Genomic DNA, 20,972 nt, shown 5'->3' on the forward strand with positions numbered 1-20,972 from the left:
CATATTATTTCAAGAATAATGTCCAAATATTACGAAAATGAAGTCACAATAATACAAAAATAAAGTTTTACGAGAATAAAGTTGAAATAACATGAGAACAAAATTGTAAGATTAAGAGAATAAAGTCGAAATAATACGAAATGTCGAAATTATACGAAAATGAAGTAATATTTCCAATGCTTCCTCAAAGTCTTAACATTATGACTTTAATCTCATAATACTACAACTTTATTCTTATGACTTTATTCTCATAAAAATCTGACTTGATTTCTGCACAATTTTATTCTCTAATTATTATGGCTTTATTCCCGTACGTGTTCATCGCCATACTTTTATGACTTTATTCTCTTAATTTTATTTTTTTATCTTCTTAACATGGCCATAATTCATAAAAGAATAAATCATACAAATAAAGAATGAAACAATGGACATATTGGTTAAAGCTATTAACTCATCATAGCTAAAATCATCATAGCTTTAACCAATATGTCCATTGTTTCAATCTTTATTTGTTGACAATTCATTTTTTGTGGGATTATCAAGGTCTTATATTAATCTTTAGTAAAGATAATTTCCCAATATTTCTCCATTTATAAAAAATGCAAACTTCATCCCCCGAAGGTTTATGTGAGATCCAATTTTATGAATGAGAAGACACTATCTATTACTGGTTTAATACAGGTATTTTAAAGGTTAGACCTTTTAATTATGTCCTTTTAATTATCAGAACTTTTAATTATCTTCAGCAAATTTTCAAAATATAAAAATGTTTACAAAGCAATATGGTAGAAATTTAGATGATTTTTGAGCTCAAATTTGGAGGAAGGATAAATATTTGACACGATTATTGAAACACAATTTACTTACTAAACAGAACTCTTTAATTAGTCTCAAACATTCAGGTTTATGAAATCACAAACAGTATATTAAAATTAAAGTTATAGCTCCTTACCAGGCACCTTTGGATTAACTTGCACCGATTGGGTCATTTTTCAGGACTGAACCCTCTCAGAAGGTGCCAGGCTGAAGAAAAGCAGAGAGAGAAAGAAATCATTTCTGTAACAATTCACTAATGCCGGTTTAAAATAACAACCTAATAATAATCTGAAAAAACAGTGCAGAAAATTTCTATTAACATCAGTAAGCCACTTAACACTAAGCCAAACTTTGAAACATTGTTTGCTGCTTTTTCTTTTTTATACTTAATAAATCACAACCCATTTTCAAAAATGTACAGTATACAAATATACAGCTCTTTATAAAGTACAAAGAGCTAAAAGCTAACAGTAGCTTTACTCGCTCCCTTCACAGCCTAGTTATTCAATGTAAAATACACTTTTCTTCTGTGGGACAAGTCATCACTTAGATGTTTCCAGAAAGTAATGACATTTTTGCTACAATTACATGGCCAACAGAAAATGGCAACCTAAAAGTAACAGATTGAGACTTGAAAACAGAACATTATGGGATGTTTACCTTCCTCAGCCACTTAATGAGAGATTGAAGCAGCTGGAGCTCAGAGAGGTTTCCTCCTTCCTGCTTCACACAGCCCTGTAAAACAAAGACGAGAGGTATGCAAAACACCGCTGTCAAGAAAAACGACCCGTGGATCAGAACAGGTCATGGATAGAATAATCATCCGAACAATAAACGGGAAGACTAATGTAAAAAAATATGCTCTGTATTTATTGGTTTAGGTTTTCACCAGCATAATCTATGAATGCATCGAATGTCTCAGATGCAGCAGCACCTTGTAGAAAACAAGAGCCAAACCTCAAATACAAGCAGTCAGTTATTTAGTTTCAAACATACACACGCGTGTGCCCCCGCAGCACATTCCTAACACATGCTGTTGAAACACGCCTGTCGGCCTTGTGGCTCACCAGCCACTGATAACCTGTGAACACATCTATCATCTGTTAGCTCAGACACACTTCTTGCTGTCAAAGAAAATCCCGCTATCACTCACACAGACAGGAAACCTTTTACCTGAATCCACAGCAGGAGCCCTAGGGGGAACTGTTGCAAACTCTAACTGTGTAATGTTCCCAAAGACAAAAATAAGGCTTAGATAATGAAAATCAGCCGGTGTTCATTCAGTTTCCATCCAAATGTCCCAGCTCCAGAAACTTGGTGCTCTAGAATCTAAACCAATCCTCTGGGTTCCCTCTGAAAAATTTTCCATAAAAACAAAAATTATTTACTTTCTGGTTAGTTCGTTTTAAAGAATAAATACAAAACTAAACAATAGCAGATATTTCAGCAGTGGTCAGGCTTTGATTATGGAACCTACAAAAACCAAGGACGGATGGATTAATGGACGGATGGATGCATGGATGGATGGATGGATGGATGGATGGATGGATGATGTGAAAAAACATGGATGGATGGACGGACGGTTGGATGGATAGACAAAGAGATGGATGGATGACAAGAAAAATGGATTGATGGAAGATGTGAAAAAACATGGATGGTTGGATGACATGAGAAACAAATGGATGGATGGATGGACGGATGGTCTCAGGTTCTGTGGTTGGCATGCGGCTGGACTCTGGTGGCCATTTTAAAGGATCCCTGTCATCTTCAATAATCTCATCAGCAACCAGAGGAATCTGTTGGGCAACCGCTTTCTTTTCCCAGATCAGGACCAGCAGACTTAGAAAATACTTTGTTTCCTGTGACACCTGACCTTTCACCTCCTGGCTCAGGGAGAGGAAGAACAACAGAATGTGGGAGGAAGTTTTAGAGAATTAGTCATTTAGTCTACTGTTGGCTAAGTCTGTGCAATAACCTGCTGCTGTTTGTCTGTATGCTTGTGTAAATACATACTGTGTGTGTATGCATGTGAGCCGTTTGTTTGTATGATGCTGTCCTACTGCTAGAATCTTAATTTTCCAGAGGGAACATCCTTGGGGTATCACTAAGATTTTTATCTCATTATCCTTAACTTATTTTTTCCTAATGTTATTTTTCTTTCAATTCTTGTCCAGACTTAAAAATCGAATCCGATTTCATTCTTTCCAGACGGCGTCGGATGTCAAAATTAGACCAAAATTACAACAAGGCACGAACACACAGTTTGTTTAGGTTATGAACAAGTTACGAGAATCTCTAGTGGGGATGACAGAGGTCAGACTGTATCTAGATATACACTTTACTAATACTACACCTATATACTTATCCAAGTGCATCTTGTTCCATTATGCTTCCTGGAACAAGCTAGGAAAGGTCTGTGATCTACCTACAGCTTTGAAAAGCAGAAGTAGAGCCTCCTGCACAACCAACAAGAATGCAACAAGTAGTTTCTGGATGTAAAACCACTTGCAACAAAGCCCTTGTCTTTTCCAGCAGCCATTGTACATCTCATACAGGGGTAAAACCAGCTAACCAGCTTGGGATGCTAGGTGACAGGATGACGTTGCTAGATGAGGGGCAGTGTCTGCTGATTTGAGCTTTCAGTTAAAGCTGCAGTAGGTAACTTTTATAAAAATAGATTTTTTTTACATATTTGTTAAAATTGTCACCATGTTGTAACAGTACAAGACAAATAATCTGAAAAAACAAAATGTTGATCTCCGTCCTTTGGTCCAACTACTATCTTCAAACAACCAATCAGAGCCAGGAGGAGGGCCTTAGCGCTGTCAATCATCCTTGTGTACACACTGATAAATGTGCTAATGGCAGATTGGGAAGGTAAGAATTGTGAACAAAGTGACAGTAAAGCTAGAAAAGAGGCCCCACACTTTTTAAAAGTTTTTTTATGCAACATTGTTACTTGTGTAAATATTGCTTTCTTTGTGATCATTTTAATTACTAAATCTGACTACCTTTGTGGTACAGATTTATCAAAACTGTAATGTAGTTTGCAGCTTTTTCTAATTATGTGAACTAAAGTGGATTCAGTTTTCAAAGATGACTGAAAAGTCCAGTTACTGTAAACGATCCACATGGTCAAGCATGGAGGTGACAGGTGATCCTGTGGGAATGTTTCCTCTAGTAGAGATGAATGAACGAAAGTCATTAGCAAGAACACAGTAGAGTTATGTAAACAGAACACAATACACACAGACATCCCACCATGTTGGGAGTTTTCAGAAATGTGAGCAGGATTATAAAAGCTGTTGTAGCAAAATTAGATTTCTTTGTTTTTACAAAAAACACTTAGATGTTCCTCCCTCCACCTTCCAAATCCTTCTTCATTTCTCCATCTTTTTATTCGCCCACATCAGCAACCTTTAATCTGCTTTTATTTCTCGCTTTGTTGTCTCAACTCTGCTCCTCTCACATGACTCTCTTTACTTCTCACCCAGAACGTCCCTCAAAATGCACTCACTCTCTCTCACACACACACACACATTTCTGCCTGAACTCAAGTGTTGTTGTTTTTCTCTCTGATTTGATGACACCAAATTACAGACTGGATGAAGAAGCTGCATTCCTTTCCTTTACTCCCCCCTCCGGTCCTGACCAGCTGAGAGCCACGCTGTCGAGTCGCTCACACCAAAAGAAGTGCAAACATAAGAGCGGTTCACATAAAGACAAACCACAAACACAATCACAGAAATGGCCATAAAGAGCGTGTCTAACAGTACTTAACTCTAAATTTAAAAGTCTCTGAAATTATGTTTTGAGAAAGAGGACAACACTCCTCTGAAGCCAACATTTCACCAACATTGGCTTTGAGGAAAATATTTCAGTCCTAGACACCAATTATACAGTTACAACCAATTAGTTTTTGCCTGTTTTTACTCACCAATCAAGGAAATTCAATACAATTAAAATTTTTGTAAAATTCCATAGTTTAATCACATGCAGCTGATTAAAACATGAGAGAAAAAAGATAAATTCAATGCATTCAATTTGTTTCAAGAAATAATTTACATTTCTAATTCTGGTTGGGATGTTCAAAGATGTATCTGTGACATAAGATGATAAGCTGCTTTAAGTGAGCAAGACTTTACGATCAGCTTTCTACGTGTCTGATATTGTAGCATACATCTTTATATTTCCAGGCTGCCACAGATTTTTGGGACATGTCATAAAAAGTATTGCAATGTACTTTTATGACAGTACATTGCTTCAGAAATCACATAGCAATGACCCAATTAAAACTTTCCTAAACTTATAATGCAACTTTGAAAAATACTTTGTCTACACTGATGACGATTCACTCACATCAGCATGTCGAATGCTAAAAAAGGCTGACATGACAGCGGACTAATTTATTGAGCAAACAGACCATCTCTCACCAAACATAAATTAGAAAACTCGGCTAAACAACACAGAAGTGTTAAATAGAGCTGCATTCCACTTTGGTATGTTTGGATGTTGCTGGTTAGAATGTGTGCTACACCATAACCTGATTGAAACAAACTCAGCACAAAAAGTAAGGAAATTTGTGTTTGGCAATTTTATTTTTTGTTAAAAGAATGCTTCTTGGTAATAACTCTTATGCAAAACCCTGTTCAATTAATTTTAAATATTTTTATTTGTTATAAAAATAAATTTCAAGAGTTGCGTTGTATGAAAAACTCAACCAAACCGTCTCTACCAATGTTAAACAGCTTTTGTTGGCAGTAGTGTGATGGTGTGGAGTGGCATCTTGCCCACTGGACAAAGCAACGCCTGTCATCATTTGACGCAATCTCACTGCAGAGGTAGCAAGACGAATTTCTGCAACCAATGGAAATCTATATCTTAACTCTTAAGGACCAAAGCTACCAAAACACAACAATGTTTATCAGAGACTTGGAAATAAAGAGGATTCAATGGCCTACAGTCCTGATCTCAACCTTTCACAAAATGCTCCCAATTTATTTTACATCTTGACGTCAATAAACATTTTTATATGACAACATAAATGCTAAGATGAGAAACAGAGTAACGCCAGCTTATGAAACAACCAGTAACACATTGAAACTCCGGCACATCTGGTTAAAGGTGAAATTATTCAGCAACAGATTGACTTCTAAAAGAGGTGTTCCTGTTTTAATGGGAAATTTTATTGAGCCATGTCTGTTCGTGTAATCCTGTAGGGATAATATCAGGGCTTTTAAGAGACTGTACTGAGTCATATGATGCAGAACAAGTTTGTAGCCGTTAGATAATTTAAGACCTTGTTATTTGTCTGGTGCTGACTGATGCGTCCAGGTGCTATTATCTTTACGTCCTAAACAACCTACCTCAAAGCTATGCAAATGTGTACAATGTTTAATAGCTTACACATTGAAATTATATGGTAATATTGGTAAATGTTGGCCAAAAGATGTCTCAGTCAACACAGTTAACACCATTTTACTCCAGAATCAAGACCATGGTTATGGTGGGACCAATACAGAATGAAGGCTGGTTGACCAAAAGCTTTTCTTGTATAATGCTAAGTTGTTTTTCCACCATTAGAAGGTTGAGCAGCGTGTACACTAAGTTGGCTGACAGCGCTCAGACCCTCCTCCTGGCTCTGATTGGTTGTTTTTAGTCTGTGGCGGTGCATTTCTTCAGAAGGCAATAGTAGCTCAGGGAGGAGGTGAAAGAGATCAATCTTTTTATAGATTATGTCTCAAACTGTCACGACATGCAAACAGTTTAAACAAATATGTAAAAAGTTACATACTGCATCTTTAAGTTGGTGTGAAACGGTCCCTATTTACATTTCATCCGATGAGCAGCAACTTCTCTGAGCAAACGCGCCTTTCTGCCACACCAGTGAAAACAAGACAAGTTCAGAACAAATTAGTATTCATGCATTTTTCCCTGCAGGCTGAGAGGGAACATGTGACTCCAAGTACAGAAGTTTCCTGCTATCCCAGCACAGCCTCACAGGCGTGCCACTAATGCAGAGGAAGACACTGGTTTGTTCTGTATTCAGCTGGACTCATGGAAGAGGAAATCTTGAGCTGTTGAAAGAACTGGGGCCATGTTTTGAAACGGTGACCTCATTCCCAACACCACCCTTTCCCCAAGAAAGGAAAGCCAAAGAGAGAGATGGATATCCGATGTGACTGACAAGAAGGGGAGGGAGTTAGCAGCAACATCCTCTCTCTGACAGAAACTTTCACAATCTGACTGCTTTACGTGAGAAAAAAAACCCATTCAGAAACCTCAGCATGCACACATTCGCAGAATCAAATCCAAACCATGAAAACGCCTCCAGCTCCAAATGCATACCATCATGTCAGTCATTTCTGTTACAACGGCAGAGTTTAACTGTTTCAAGCCCCCTCAATTCTTCCCTTCACAGTTATTCCAACTTTAATCCAAACATTTTGCATAAATCTTCACATACAGATAAGCCACAAATTATTCATACCCCAGGGTAGAGTTATTAAAGTATGGCTTTAATTTTACCAACATGTTTCTTCTGGTTGGAAGTAATAAACGTCCTGGAGCGGCCCAGCTATTACTGAATCACACAGATAATCTATGAGGGGAGCAAAAGATTAGAGTGATGACAAGGAGGCTTTCTAAACTCAGACTAGAAGCACATTGTGTAAAATGATGTTGAAGTTACCAGTGGAAGCCTTTATGTGTGTTTCATTGCTCTAATTTTAAATAAAAAGTTCCATTGATTATTGAACAGATAAGAGAAGAAGAAACATCATTTTCCTTTTTTGTCTAAATTAACACTCCTCTAAAATTGTTTTCTTGTAATTCCCATCAGAAATGAACTTCTTGGTTGAATGAAAAATATCTATTACATGTCAATCTACCAGGGTTTTCTACTTGAGTTAAAACAAAACAAACAGTTGCTAATCCTGACTGTCTACAGGTGAGGAGTTTTGTTTCATGTCTTCAATCCTAAGAGGACTTTCAGTCCCACACTCAGCAAACACTCAGACAGGAGCGCCTCTCTGCTGCTAGGATAAATCTGCTGTTTCCTGAAGGAAAGCCTAAAACTCCCTCAATAAATCCCCCAACATCAGTACAAGCATGCAAACATAACTCCATGCACCCGTTAGAAACCTCCCATTGTCTCCCAGTAGGGGATGTGTGTGGGGCGGGGGGTCCTGTCAGGAAAGGCACTGGGTCATCCTGAAAGCTGCTTCCTGAAGTCAGCAGGAAATCAGAGGAGAAGACAAGCAAAAACTGAGCGCTGAAAAAATACTGTGATACAAAGACGCACGCAAACACGCGGGCATCCTGCAGCTAGAAACCATCCAATATCACATGACGCGTCACTTTGCTGTTAGATAAAACACTTTCACATAGACGCTTTCAAACAGCTTCACCTTTAAATAGACAGCGTCGATACCAGTGGCATTTTCCGTCTGCAATGTCTTCAACATAAACCAACGTCACATCGCTAATATCCTATTCCTCCTCCATATAAACAGGAAAAAATAACTTCATAATCACAATCAAGTTAAGTTTTAACATCACATGCATCCTGATGCTCCTCCGTCTTCCTTCCAGCAAACACAATCGGCCACATTCAGACCCCACAATGAGGCATTATGCCTCTTTAGTTGCTGCGCTGTTTTCAAACTGTTCTTGTGAAGCTTCATTGTTTCCTCCAAAATCAGGCCCCCAATGCAGTCCATGTAGAGTCTGTGCAGGTCCAAAATGTCACCAAGTGAATTCAATAAAGTCAGAGAGGAAGTAGCAGCCACTTGGAGAGTTTTAGGATAAAGAGGCACCATTTGGATGTAGAGTGGCTCCTGCAGAGCGACTGAATCAAAGGATAAAAGGAGGCCCTTTTCCAGGAAAAATCCACGTTTTGAGGTGTTTTACAATGAAACATTTTACTTTCAGTGTCCGGTCTGTAAGTGCAAAGTCGAGCTCCTTTAGTTTTTTACTGCTTAAGTTGTGATTGCTGTACTTTTACGTGTATTTAACATGAAACATTATCCTGCTGCTTCTCGGTTAGTTGGAATTAAACTCAAATATCGCCACAACATTCCTTTAAGGCAGTGGTTTCCAAAATTTGGGGTCGGATTCCCACTGTGGGTAGTAAAACACCAAGTGGGGGGTCTGGAGATCATCTCCAGACATCTAATTAAATTTTTTAAATGAGTGCCAATTGTACATTTTATTGTAATCGTTGGACGAAATAAAGTGCGATAATCATAACGCGGTAAAACAAATTTAATGAGTGCCGGGGCAGTTTGTGATGTCGTTGCACTCTTGGCATGTTGGGTTTGTTTTAGTGTTTTTCCACCAAAGTGGTGCTAGATCAGAGCTTGTGCCATAACTGGTTTTTAACTGGTTCTATTGAGGGGAAAAAGGGCAAAGAACCAGTTTGGATTTCCACAACCAAGTAGGAGCCACATTATTGCATTATTAAAATCTCTCACACATTAAATATTTGCTTCTCCCTCAGTTTAATTGTCTAAAACAATTCAAGTTTGTCTTGAATTTAGCAGAAGATTTACTTCTAGAAATCAATCGTTTATGAAAGGTTTTTAAACTGGAAGTGCCGTTTCTGCACTGCCCTGACAATCCTGACCAGCATTTCCAAACCTTTTGCAGTGGATCTTCAAAGTGTGAACTGTCATACTGTCAATTTTTATGTAAAAAATGAGTTAAATCATTTCAAACATTCCAGGGTGAAACGGCTTAATCACTGCTCCCAACAAAATCAATAAATGTTTATATAAATGCTGCTCCAAGCACAACTTTACTGTTGCATAATAAAGTTAGCTACTCTGTCTTTTAATGTTCAAATGCACATTTTGTAGTTTTTTAAACTAATTCAGTTGGACATTCCTTTGGACTGGAGCACACTATTTCTCTAAAACCACACAGTATTTATGCTGCAATTTTGCCCCAACTGTACAGGATTTTTTCTCTGTATTATGTTTTTATATTCTATCTTTTGTGAGTTTATTTGCCTGTCACTTTGCTGCTGTTACACAGGAATTTCCCTCATAAACGGACAATAAAGGATATTTTTATTTCTATAAAAATAACGTTGGCGTTTATTTAAACCTGAAATGGACTGAACAACAAATCTCCGCTGCTGGTATTTTGTACGATGGAAAGGCTTGGAAGCTTCTGCTCTAAAGTATGTTTCTACTAAGTTTAAACAACATAAGAGAGTAGACTAATAAACTCAGATGTTTGAGATGGTAGCTCAGCTTGTTAAAGTCCACACAAACTGAGTGCTCACAAATTACATTTTTCTCAGTTTGCTGCCAGTAATGTGAAAATGGGAACCAGCTAAACAATACTGTCTTCCCCAACATGACAAACTGAACTGCTATAGGTTATATTTACTATAAATCCTATCAGAACTTTATTCAAATCTAATTTGTCTAATTTCCTTCTTCTCCAATCACCTCCACTCTGACGTTTCTGGCTATGTAAATAAGCAGAATAAATAAGCTTAAAGCCTTTCTAAACGTGGTTCGGAGCTGACCTAGATATCTGCTTCATACATTTGTATTTTAAGAGGAGACTGTGACCCATTTATCTTCTTCATAACATCAGCTACTAGACTCTCCAGATGTTTTATTGTCATAACTACAGAACAAGAACAGATGTCAACCAGTTTCATGCCCAGAAACAACTGAGCTGTCGTATGCATCTGTTATTGTGTTATTTCCTTAGCTGGTGGAAATTACACTGGTTCTGCCTCTGTTTGATGGAAGGGGTCGGGGTAATGACAAGGCATGGGAGGTATACAACTCTTTGAAATATCTCTTGGAGAGCACACCTTAATCTCCACCCAGCTGCTCCCGTGGAAAATACATATTTCTGGGTTCTAATTCAGTTTTCCAGAATGCACTGATTCAATCAGCCTTTGGATTGGGCCTGGTAAATGCTCCTGTATTCACTGCAAAATGTGATTTGAAGTCTGCCAGGCATGACAAAGTTTAATTGAACATATGAATGTCGCAAGGTTTACGCCAAGATTTTCAGATAACCTGAAATCAAAACTAATTTTTGTCCCTTTTCAACTAAACTGAAAATCTTGTTTTTACTCGGTGAGATATTTTTAAATCATTCACTGGTGAAATAAAGATACAGCCTTCTTCACCAATGTGAAATCAACATTTTCACATTGAATGGACGCTCTCCAGTCTTTAAAATATATCATTTAACACATGAATATTTGGTATAATTACCTTTTTCACAACAACTGTAAATTTTCTTAATATGATTCACTTCAAAACCCTACAGTTTACCTTTAAGAACAAAATTTCTAGATTTTTTCTACAATTTTAATCTGGATATTTTAAGTACAAAAAAAATTCTGAACTTGTTAAATAGGCGTTTAATCTGTAGGTTCTACAAATCAAAAACCAAACCAAGACCTGAAGTAATTGGTTTCCAGTTTTTGGAGCAATGCACAGCCCATCTAGCCTAAGTACTGGAATATAATATGCAGAATAAATTAACCTGTTTTTATTACTTTTTGTAAGTTTATTTACTTTATTCAATTTCAGAGGATAGATTAACTTGAAGTCCAAAAAGTTGTAAAATCATAAATTATTTTTGATTTATGAATGAAGTCACAAAGGTTCCTATCCACCGATAGCCTGATACTACAAAGTCAGTATAATTAAATCACCAAAAGACATGGATCCTGAAATGTTTTCGTCCAGTCAGACGTATATTCTGATTGAGGAATAGCACATCTTCAATAGAGAAAGTGTTTGCTGCAAGGAGCTCAGCCGTTTTAACCAGAATATGACAGACGAACCTTGACAGGTGATTACAATGCCAGAGGCTGAAACGAGCGATGACAAGGATAATAGACAAACTGAGTGAACTGGATGTCGAAACTGATTTTAGGTTTTTATCCACCCATCTTATTTTGAAAAGTTTATAAACAAACTTCTATAAATCTCCCAATATATTGAATATTTTAACTGGGAAATGTAACTTCCCGAACTAAACTATGCAGAGTTTCGTACTTCTGAAGTGATTTATCGTCTTATTACATTTTCCTTCCAAAGAACCAAATTTATTATTAACTTTTAAAGAAGGCTTCATATAAAAACCTATCACTAAAAACTTTAAATAGATTAATCAAATGATACATTTTCTATGCTCTGTTGTGGAAAAGCTACTGGCTGGATGAAAAATAAATGAAAAAGCAGCAAAAGTTCAAGACCACTGGACAAAATATTACACATAACTCAGTCAGTTTGGAAGCAAAATGTAAAGAAATGTGAGATGACTTAAGACTTTTGCAGAGGACTTCCTTTCACTTACTATGAGATGAATTTCCACCTCAACATAAATGCAAAAAATAAAAAGGGGGAAAACTAAGAAGTCAGCAAATTACAGGTTGAAGGGTAAACAGGAACTTCAAAGTGCGACATAAAGGCAGTTTTGTCCATTTAGGCCACTGCAGGAACTGAGAGGCTTGTTAGGTCTTTTTATGGGACTTGGGGACTTCATTCAACAGGGAAGCATTTCCTCAATAAACATCACATTTATTCCATTATGAGCCACCAAACAGAGGTAACCTCTGTGTTGATGGGCTTTGTTCTGGAGCCTGAAACAAGAGTTGTTGATCTCCTTTCACCTATAAGCAAAGTTTTTCAGGCATCATAGTTACATGGAAAAAGCCTAAAAAACATTTTTGAAGTGCTTTGCTTAGCAAGCATGTCATGAGATTCAGTTTGACCTTTTCCCATCCTGTGATCAGAGGGCAGATTTCTACTGGTTTCCTATAGCAGCAGCTGATGGGAGGCATTTCCATCCTGTTGTTTCATTTTTTTAAAGCAGGACAGGAAAAAGCAGAAGATCATCTTATGAGACCACACTGTCTTGATGTCTTGCTCTGTTCAGCAACTCTTCACTGCAAAAACACAAAATCTAACAAAGTACTTTTGGTCTAGTTTCTAGTAGAAATATTGTAGCACACGTGAAATAAGACAAAATTATCTTACAAGTAACTTTTTAGCAAGGCAGAGGATCTTGTTTTAGGTAAATAATTCCTCAATACTGATGTGCTTGTTTGCACACTTTTAGAAGAAATAGATCACAACATCAGTGTGTACAATATTGCAATCACTAAAGACTGCTTATATTAAATTTGGTAAGTCATTAGGCCAAGGTTTGAAACCTTAGACTTTCATTTAAACTTTGAATGCAAATTATACAGATGGACAGCTGGATAGATGTCCAACACTGTGGCTGCATGAGCTTGATATACAGTTTCCTTCAACAAAAATCCTATTATTAAAAATCACCTAAGCTCATAAAATGATGAGGAAATTGTAAGAAAGAAAAATAGGACAAATGTAGGTTTATCACTTCTCAATTCGCTATCACAATCATAAACAACCATATTGCAGTGCTACCAACTACCTTGCCAAGCTGCAAATGTTTTCATGAATTCATTGATTATGCTTTGTATTTAAACTAATATGTGACTTCTTGGTCATAAAATGCAAAAGATAAATTACTTCAGATTGGATTTTATTTCAAAGTGAAAGTCAATTATCAAACTCAGCAGATGTGGAGTTTAGAAACTTCAAGTTACATTGATTAAGACTAAACTGATTTTCAATATTTCAAAAAAATATTAATGTATTATAAAAAACGCCTCCTTTGCAATTGACTCAAACATGAATTCCTAATGTCATTTAATTTTAGTAATTCACTCATGATTCCAAAACTAATCAACTTATGACCAACAGACCTGCTTTCTGTGCTAATAAATAACCAACAAAAACTGAGAAGGTTCCCAAAATGAGGCTACACAGAAATCTGTTATTTGTTAATTAGTTTGCACCTTAATGTTTTATTTTTAGAATATAAAACAAATTATTTTAATTCCATCCACATTCTTCAAAATAGTAATGTATTGGTCGCCACAAAACTTATCAGTGACACAATCTACTAGCTGAATTGTTCATCTCTCACTAACAATCAGGCCAAAAGCAGCAGCTTGTGGCGAGTGAGAGCAACGCTATTTATTTTATCTTATCAAGTCTGATTACTTTTTGGTATTCCTATACATACAATTGCCAAATGAAAAATAAGTCAAAAAACTGACTTTTGACTATTAAGATTTGTGTTAGAGGTTGAAAGTATAAATTAAAAATGATTCAAAATTGTTTTTCAAAATGTAAAAGATCAAATTTAATCCTATTTCTATCAATAAACATATTAAATTACAACAAAGTCTCAGGCTGGGCTTTTCTTCAGTGTTCTAGAAAGCAAGAATTCCAGCGGATAACAGGAAGGCTAACGTCATTATAGCAAAACATTGTCCTGAGCCATATGCAACGAAATTTCGTTCTGTATTCACCCTGTGCATGCAAAATGACAATAAAGTCAGTCTAAGTCTAAGTCTAAGTCTAAGTCGTTCTGTTTTTTCAGTTTGAACTGTCAAAACCAAGCTGTCATAGAGCTGGGCATGGATTTAATCCTGCTGTTTATCAAGTTTATCCAGCTTAGACTTAGAAAATACACCTAAAAATGATGATATGGTCAAAATGATTGTGCACACAGTGTACAGAAAAAAACATATTTTTAACAGCACATTTTAAGCTCTTTTAAATGCTCCCACATGTTGAATAAAATGCAGCTCAATAATAGAGGTGTGGCTGATTTATTTTACAAATAAGCAACAAACTGCTGCAGAACTTCAATTCAGATGGGATGAATAAACATTAAAAGGTTTGAATATTAAACTTTGGCTATGATTATGAACTGATATTTATCTAATTAATATATAAATTTAAATGTAATTTATTAAGCTGAACTTGGGTGTCAAAAATATCAGGTCTGAGATTCTAATATTTAGGATATTAGTAAGAAAGCCTCCAGTTTTCACTCCAGATCTGACCAGGTTGCAGCCTCTTCTTGTAAAAACATACCGGTTTTATTTCGCTCCTGACACTCCAGCTCTCTCTGTCCTCACTGCATCATGTCACAGCAGTGCACAGACCGGCTCTCAGACCTGCTAAAATTAAAACCACTTGTAATAAAGCTAAAAATACGACGGCATGCAGCTTATCAAGCTACAGGACTCACGAGCACAGTCTCAGATTTGATTTTGCCCTTATTAAATAAACTGTCCTCCATCAACTCTGAGGTGCAAATAAGCTGAAAATGCATGAAGCAGGAAGATGGCGGAGGTTCTCGTTACAAAATTAGAGTATGTTTGTACCTTTGACCTGCAGACACCTCAGACTAAACTTTCAGGGAAGCTATTTTTGAGGCGGCAGCAGTAAGTCAAACCCCAGAGTCCTGTTGCAGTTTCCCCAGAGTGAGCTTCAGAAAGCTGCTAATAGCTTAACATGTGGATGATTTTTCTCAAATCTCTAATCAGCTCAATATTCATCCAAAACTATCTTAAATTTTAAATGGGTTTTTTTCTTCAAAGGCAAAGAAAAATCATTGTGACAAACTGATCATTTCTGAATGGAGACATTCAATTGCTGAGGTATAACTCTTTGGCTTATACAGACCACAGTCAACTTCACTTTTTGATAGCAGTCGTTTTTTCCCCCCAGGGCTCCAATAATAATGTCTTTATCCAAAAATCCTGGTTTAGTAAATGACTGTAAACTTAATTGTCTAAATAACCGGCTCCCTCTAGGGAGATTTTTCCACCACAATATTTCAAGGGATAAAAAAAAGTGAAGTCATCATTTGTTGACCTGCATTGGACTCTGCCTTAGACTCTGATTTAGAGTATAAACACAAAAAAGAAACATGGCAACATATATTTTTTTTCCTTTTCAGCATGGGCTGGTTACTGGCATCAAGATGTGTGGAATTTTCAAAAAGCTATAAAACCACTAAATTGTTTTATTGCACTGTTCTTACTGTTAAAACTCCAGAGTAAGTACCACTCATTCGGGGTTTTCCAGCTTTTTAGAGCATAATTACTAATGAATCCCCTCCACCACCCATTGCTGATTACTGCCAGCCTGTTAAATCAACACTGTGCCAAATCTATTTGGTCCTTATCAGAACTGAAGTTAATTTTACTCTTTTAGAGTTCTTTCAGCAACAGATAGAATATTTCTAACATTTGTAAATTATTGCAAATTAACACATTATGTCTTCTCCAGGTAGAGTGCCATTTTATAGCACAATCAAGTAACTATGTTACCTTCAGTTAAATATGACTTAAAAGAAATAGGACTTCGTAATTTAATGCTTTAACGCTAGTTGGGCCTCTGTCTCTTTAAAAACTCCTGCTCTTTCTGAAACTCCACCTTCAGGAAGTCATCAAAACATTGTTCCTCTATTAACCCTCTAATAATGTTTTACCTGCGTTTCACTGAAACAGGTGTTTGCTAATTTCTGCTGACTAGTCTGAAGGAGCTGAGTGAGGGATTCATGCGCTGGCTGCTCTGTGAGGCGGAATCTTGGAAGCTGCAGCTCCGAGGAGAAGCTGCTTCTCGAAGGCGAGACGGGTTTTCCACAGCTAAATGGTTGCCACGGGAGATTCAAGGATTTCTCAAACATGCGTAAAAAATTCCAAGGCAAAACTCCAAGTATGTTTTTGATGAAGGAATAACATTATAACATGATCTAAAGCTAAAAGAGTTGATTTCACATAATTCTGCCCCTTTAAAACAAGCTGAGGAGATAATGTTGATATCGTGACTATAGCACATGAAAGCTGTAACATCCTGTTTTTATAAAAACAGCACAAATTTATGGATGTGCTGTTATAAATACTACTTTCAACGTAACATTTTATTGTCACACTAGTATTTATTCCAGCACGCCCACACAAACGCAACCATGCAGAATGTTTGCATTTAAAATGCAGCAGATATCCATCATCATCATCATCATCATTATCATCATCGTTCAAAGGCTGATGATAAAGAAATGCCACTTTAACACTTTGTGTCAAGTAAAGGACACAAAGCAGCTTCAAGTTCAGCTACCAGCCTCTTCTGGTCAGACTGAATTTTATTCTACTTTACAGCATCACCAGTCAGAAGTTTACACTCAATTATTAATATTATACTACGGGTTTTTAATTATGGATTTTAAAAATGGAACTAAAAACTTTTCTATTGCCGTCAACAAGTCGCATTCAACCACAGTTCTTGGTACGAATGTTAAAAACAAATCAGAATCAGTTTGTTTTCCGGCCACAACTCGTCTTTCATGCATAGCTCATATTTTTTCCAACAGGTTTGGTATATGGGGTCTGACCCAGAAACCATCAGATTTAAATTCCAGTGGGTAAAATCTTTTTTTTTCCTCCAACAACTTCATGCAAAGCAACAGTAACACCAAATCAATCTCACAGCATGATGCTACCAACATATTTGAAAGCATCACTGTGACAACTTCAAATACAGTTCTTGTCATTCTGGCCAAACTGTCTCATCAAAATGTAAAACCTTTCTCCAGAAGACATTTGACTTGTCTTTGAACATTATAATTTTAGAGTACATGTCTCTTTTTTGATTAATAATCTCCAAGTCTATATCAGAATCAACTTTATTGGCCAAGATTATGTATAGAAACTAGAAATTTTAGGTTTCCAAGCACTCACAGCAGACACTAGGTGTAAAAGTAGAAACTTCGAAGGACATAAAATAGGACTAAAGCATAAAGGGAAGAAGTATTGTGATTGTGCAAAAAAAAAATTTTCATAGTATAAGTGACTATTTTGGGTTCATGAAAGAGACAACCTGGGGGGTGAAACTGTCTCTGTGGTGGCTGGTTTTTGAAAATAACACTCTGTAGCGCTGACCGAAAGGTAAAATGCTGAACAGTTTGTGTCCAGGATGTGTGTGGTCTGCAGAGATGCTAACTGCCCCTTTTCTGACCTGTACAACTCCTGGATGGAAGAAAGGTCAGCATCCTCTCTCCTGATCTACTTGTTGGTTGCAGTTTGGCCTTATCATGTTTTGTGGCTCAACGAAAACACAAAGTGATGGACAAACACAGGACAGACTCAATAATTCCTGTGTAAAAGATGACCAGCAACTCCTGTGGGAGGTTGTACTCCTTCAGTTGCTACAGGAAGTACAGTGTTTATACCTCAGGAAGTCCCAAGAAAAGGTGGTTCTTAGGAACGAGAAGTATTTCCACAGTAAACAATGTTGTTGACGAAGGTGAGTGGAGGTATTGTGTGGGATGTTCTTCCCCAGCTTGGTGTTAAACTGTTGTCACCGTGGCCAATGATGCTGGTCTTCCAGTATCACTGAATTAACATCAGGTTTGAGCCTTGATGATTCTTTGGCTGTTTTGGGATATCCTAAATATCTTGGTTTTATCTAAGAGGAGCAGATTTGGATTAAAGGGTTAAAATTTTAGTAAATTTAGAACATTGAACCTTAAACATTGTGTAAATACACCTAACATTGAGTCAATTGTAAATCAACCTCCTTCAGTGGATCCTAAATGCACAAAGGAGTTTCATCATATATCCTTCTTGTCAGCAGTTGGTAGACTCTATAACAAACACTGCCCCTAAAAACCTCAACAGCTGTTTAATGTGCAGTTATTAGTTTTGCCGTAATTGTATAGTAGTATATTACTCTTAATTCTGTTTTCAATAAATGTTATATTTGCATCTACTTCTACATGCTTTGATTGCCTGTCACTTTGAAGCTATTGCATCAGAATTTCCCCACTTTGTGACAATAAACAGTATTCCTTCTAGTCCTCTAACTTAAATGATTTCTAAGTGGTCAATTACCTAGTAAATATTTTGGCAAAGAAATTGCTCATGGCATCGAAAAGAGTGCGTCATCTCTGCAACTTTCTTAGGAGCATCAATGACAGTTTGTCTATACATTTGATGCCAGGCCTCAGAAGAGCTTGATGGGATGTTTAGATGGTATTCAGTCGCTGGTTTATTCCTTGTGTGGATTAGAGGACAACCTATATAATATTTGTATCATCAGTTCATCCATAATAAAAGAACTGTTCAAAGACATTATTCACCCCAGTGAAGAGCAGATGGGCTGTAGCTCTGTAGGTTCTCAGAATGGGACATAAGAGAACATGATGCTATCCATAATAACAGACAGGAGATCAGCCAGAAAACTCTGAGGATGTTTAACAACTCCGACAACAGTGGGAGCTGAGGGGGATTTCCGTCCCATGAAGCTGCCTCACCCACAACAGTGATTGAAAAAAAGGATGTTTACTCCAAATCTGCACTGCATTTACTTTCCATTCACTCACTCAAAAATCGTAAGCTTCAACGACCATTCAGCAGGAAAAAACTAAAGAGTTTAACTTGATTTGAGGCTAAAACTACAGAATAAAAAGAAATCAAAAGTAACAAAACAGGTTTAAAGATGCTAAAAACTAAGATGTCCCACTCTGCTGCTAAATATTTAACTATAAACTACAAAAGAGTTCTCCATACCAAACACAACTCTTTAATTTCTGAAATACTATTTAAGATAGAGAATAAATAAATGTGGAAATAACAGGGGGGGTTTTGTCAAGCAGTTATTAGATGGTGGTAAGTCAACATATCACCATTAATACCCACAAAGATGGCATTTAGATACTCAAAAACAAAATGTGTCACCAAGTGAAAACATGTTATTAATCAGAGTAAAATATAGTACAGTAAGATAAATACTGCAGGATGACTGCAAAATTTTACAGGAGCATTAACTTCTGTGGTCTTACTGCAGCAAGCCCTGACAATAAACAGCTTGTTTGGAAATAATGAACTGATAAAAGCAAAGCAGTGCAGAAAGTGAAGCACAAGGCTCGTTGCTTACCTCCTGGCTTGTCTCCTACCAGTCACACTGAGGTTTGTCATAACTTTCAGTGAAGGTAAGGAAAGTTTGGGAGGAGAAGCATGAAAAAAAGCCTCCCACTTCTCAGGCTTCAGCGCTAATGTCAAGTTACGTGAACTGCGAAACGAAGTGCTGGATTTCAAATTTCAAAATAAAAGCAATTTTGTATCAACTCAAAGGCCAAGTTTAAGTCCTAATGTAGGAACAAGGCATTTGTTTATGATGGGTAGAAAATGATTGAATATAATTAATAACATGGGATTTAACTTGAGAATTTGTATTTAATCTGTATTTATTTTGTAAGTAAACATAGACTGTTATGAAATTCTCACTGTGAAAATACTCAGAAATACTTTTATTTGGAAAAGTTACAAAAGTAAACTTAACTCATGACTAACATGACACTTGTGCAGCAACATATGTATATATATATATATATTTATTTATTTATTTTTTTTTTTTTTTACTCTGCTGGTACTTCTAACGAGGACATGTTGATTTGTGAGTTACTGAGTTACATATTACATTAATGAAAAACGTAACTGTAATATGTTTTACACTCAAAACAGGCATAGTTTGTGTGAGTGAGTTGGTTCTTTAGTTATCTACCCTTGTAGTAGCAGATATGAGCAGATAAACATGGTTCCATAAGTGATTTAAAACATTTTTGATATTTTGGAACTTGTTTTTTTTCTCGATGAGTTCTCACCATTGCTAATGGATGGATAGATGGATGGATGGATGGCTGGCTGGCTGGCTGGCTGGCTGGCTTGCTTGCTTTACGGACGGACGGTCTGACTAGTAAACCTTGTTCAAAAATACATTTATTGAAATCAAAATATCTCCAATGAAAGACTGTTTTCATTCTAACTAAAAATCGTGTTAATACCAATTTGGACAATACAATGAATAAAATAAATAAGTAAAACTCCCCAAAAGATGCCCAGGCCTTAATATTTTACATCTGCTGTATCACAATTCCCAGAATATTCCTTTGTAAATCTTGTGCCACATGATTTAAAATCGCTTTTGTAGTGATTTCAAAAACGATCTGATGGTGTAGAGTTAAGTTTATTGTCATTATAGTTTCGCTTTATTTAATTTTAAATTTATTTTATTCAACGTCAAAATGCTGAATGTGCTTTTACTTTGAAGCTAAGTCCTTATGTGCTCCAGTGACTACCTGTCTCACCGTGTGGACTGACGTAGATTGACTGTTGAACGAGACACTCAGAGACGGGTAAATCCACCAATCAGAAACTGGAACCAAAGCACGTGAGTGGTAATACTAAAGGGGCGGGGCCTGCGCTCCAGTTTGGTCAAATG

At 36.6% G+C, this 20,972-nt stretch overlaps 1 protein-coding gene across 1 annotated transcript in view; it reads right to left on the reverse strand.

Moving 5' to 3' along the window:
* The window catches only part of kank3 (KN motif and ankyrin repeat domains 3), a 37,273-nt gene extending 17,546 nt beyond the window's left edge, over nucleotides 1–19,727 (reverse strand). The window contains exons 1-3 of the mRNA XM_028027280.1: nucleotides 19,629–19,727; nucleotides 1,477–1,551; nucleotides 953–1,023 (exon numbers count right to left, since the gene is read on the reverse strand). Coding sequence (XP_027883081.1) covers nucleotides 953–989 — 37 coding nt within the window. The 5' untranslated portion in view covers nucleotides 990–1,023; nucleotides 1,477–1,551; nucleotides 19,629–19,727. The remainder of the gene's footprint in view (nucleotides 1–952; nucleotides 1,024–1,476; nucleotides 1,552–19,628) is intronic.
* Nucleotides 19,728–20,972: the final 1,245 nt, after the last annotated feature.

Source organism: Xiphophorus couchianus, chromosome 9 (genome assembly GCF_001444195.1).
Source record: "Xiphophorus couchianus chromosome 9, X_couchianus-1.0, whole genome shotgun sequence".
NCBI classification, from domain to species: domain Eukaryota; kingdom Metazoa; phylum Chordata; class Actinopteri; order Cyprinodontiformes; family Poeciliidae; genus Xiphophorus; species Xiphophorus couchianus.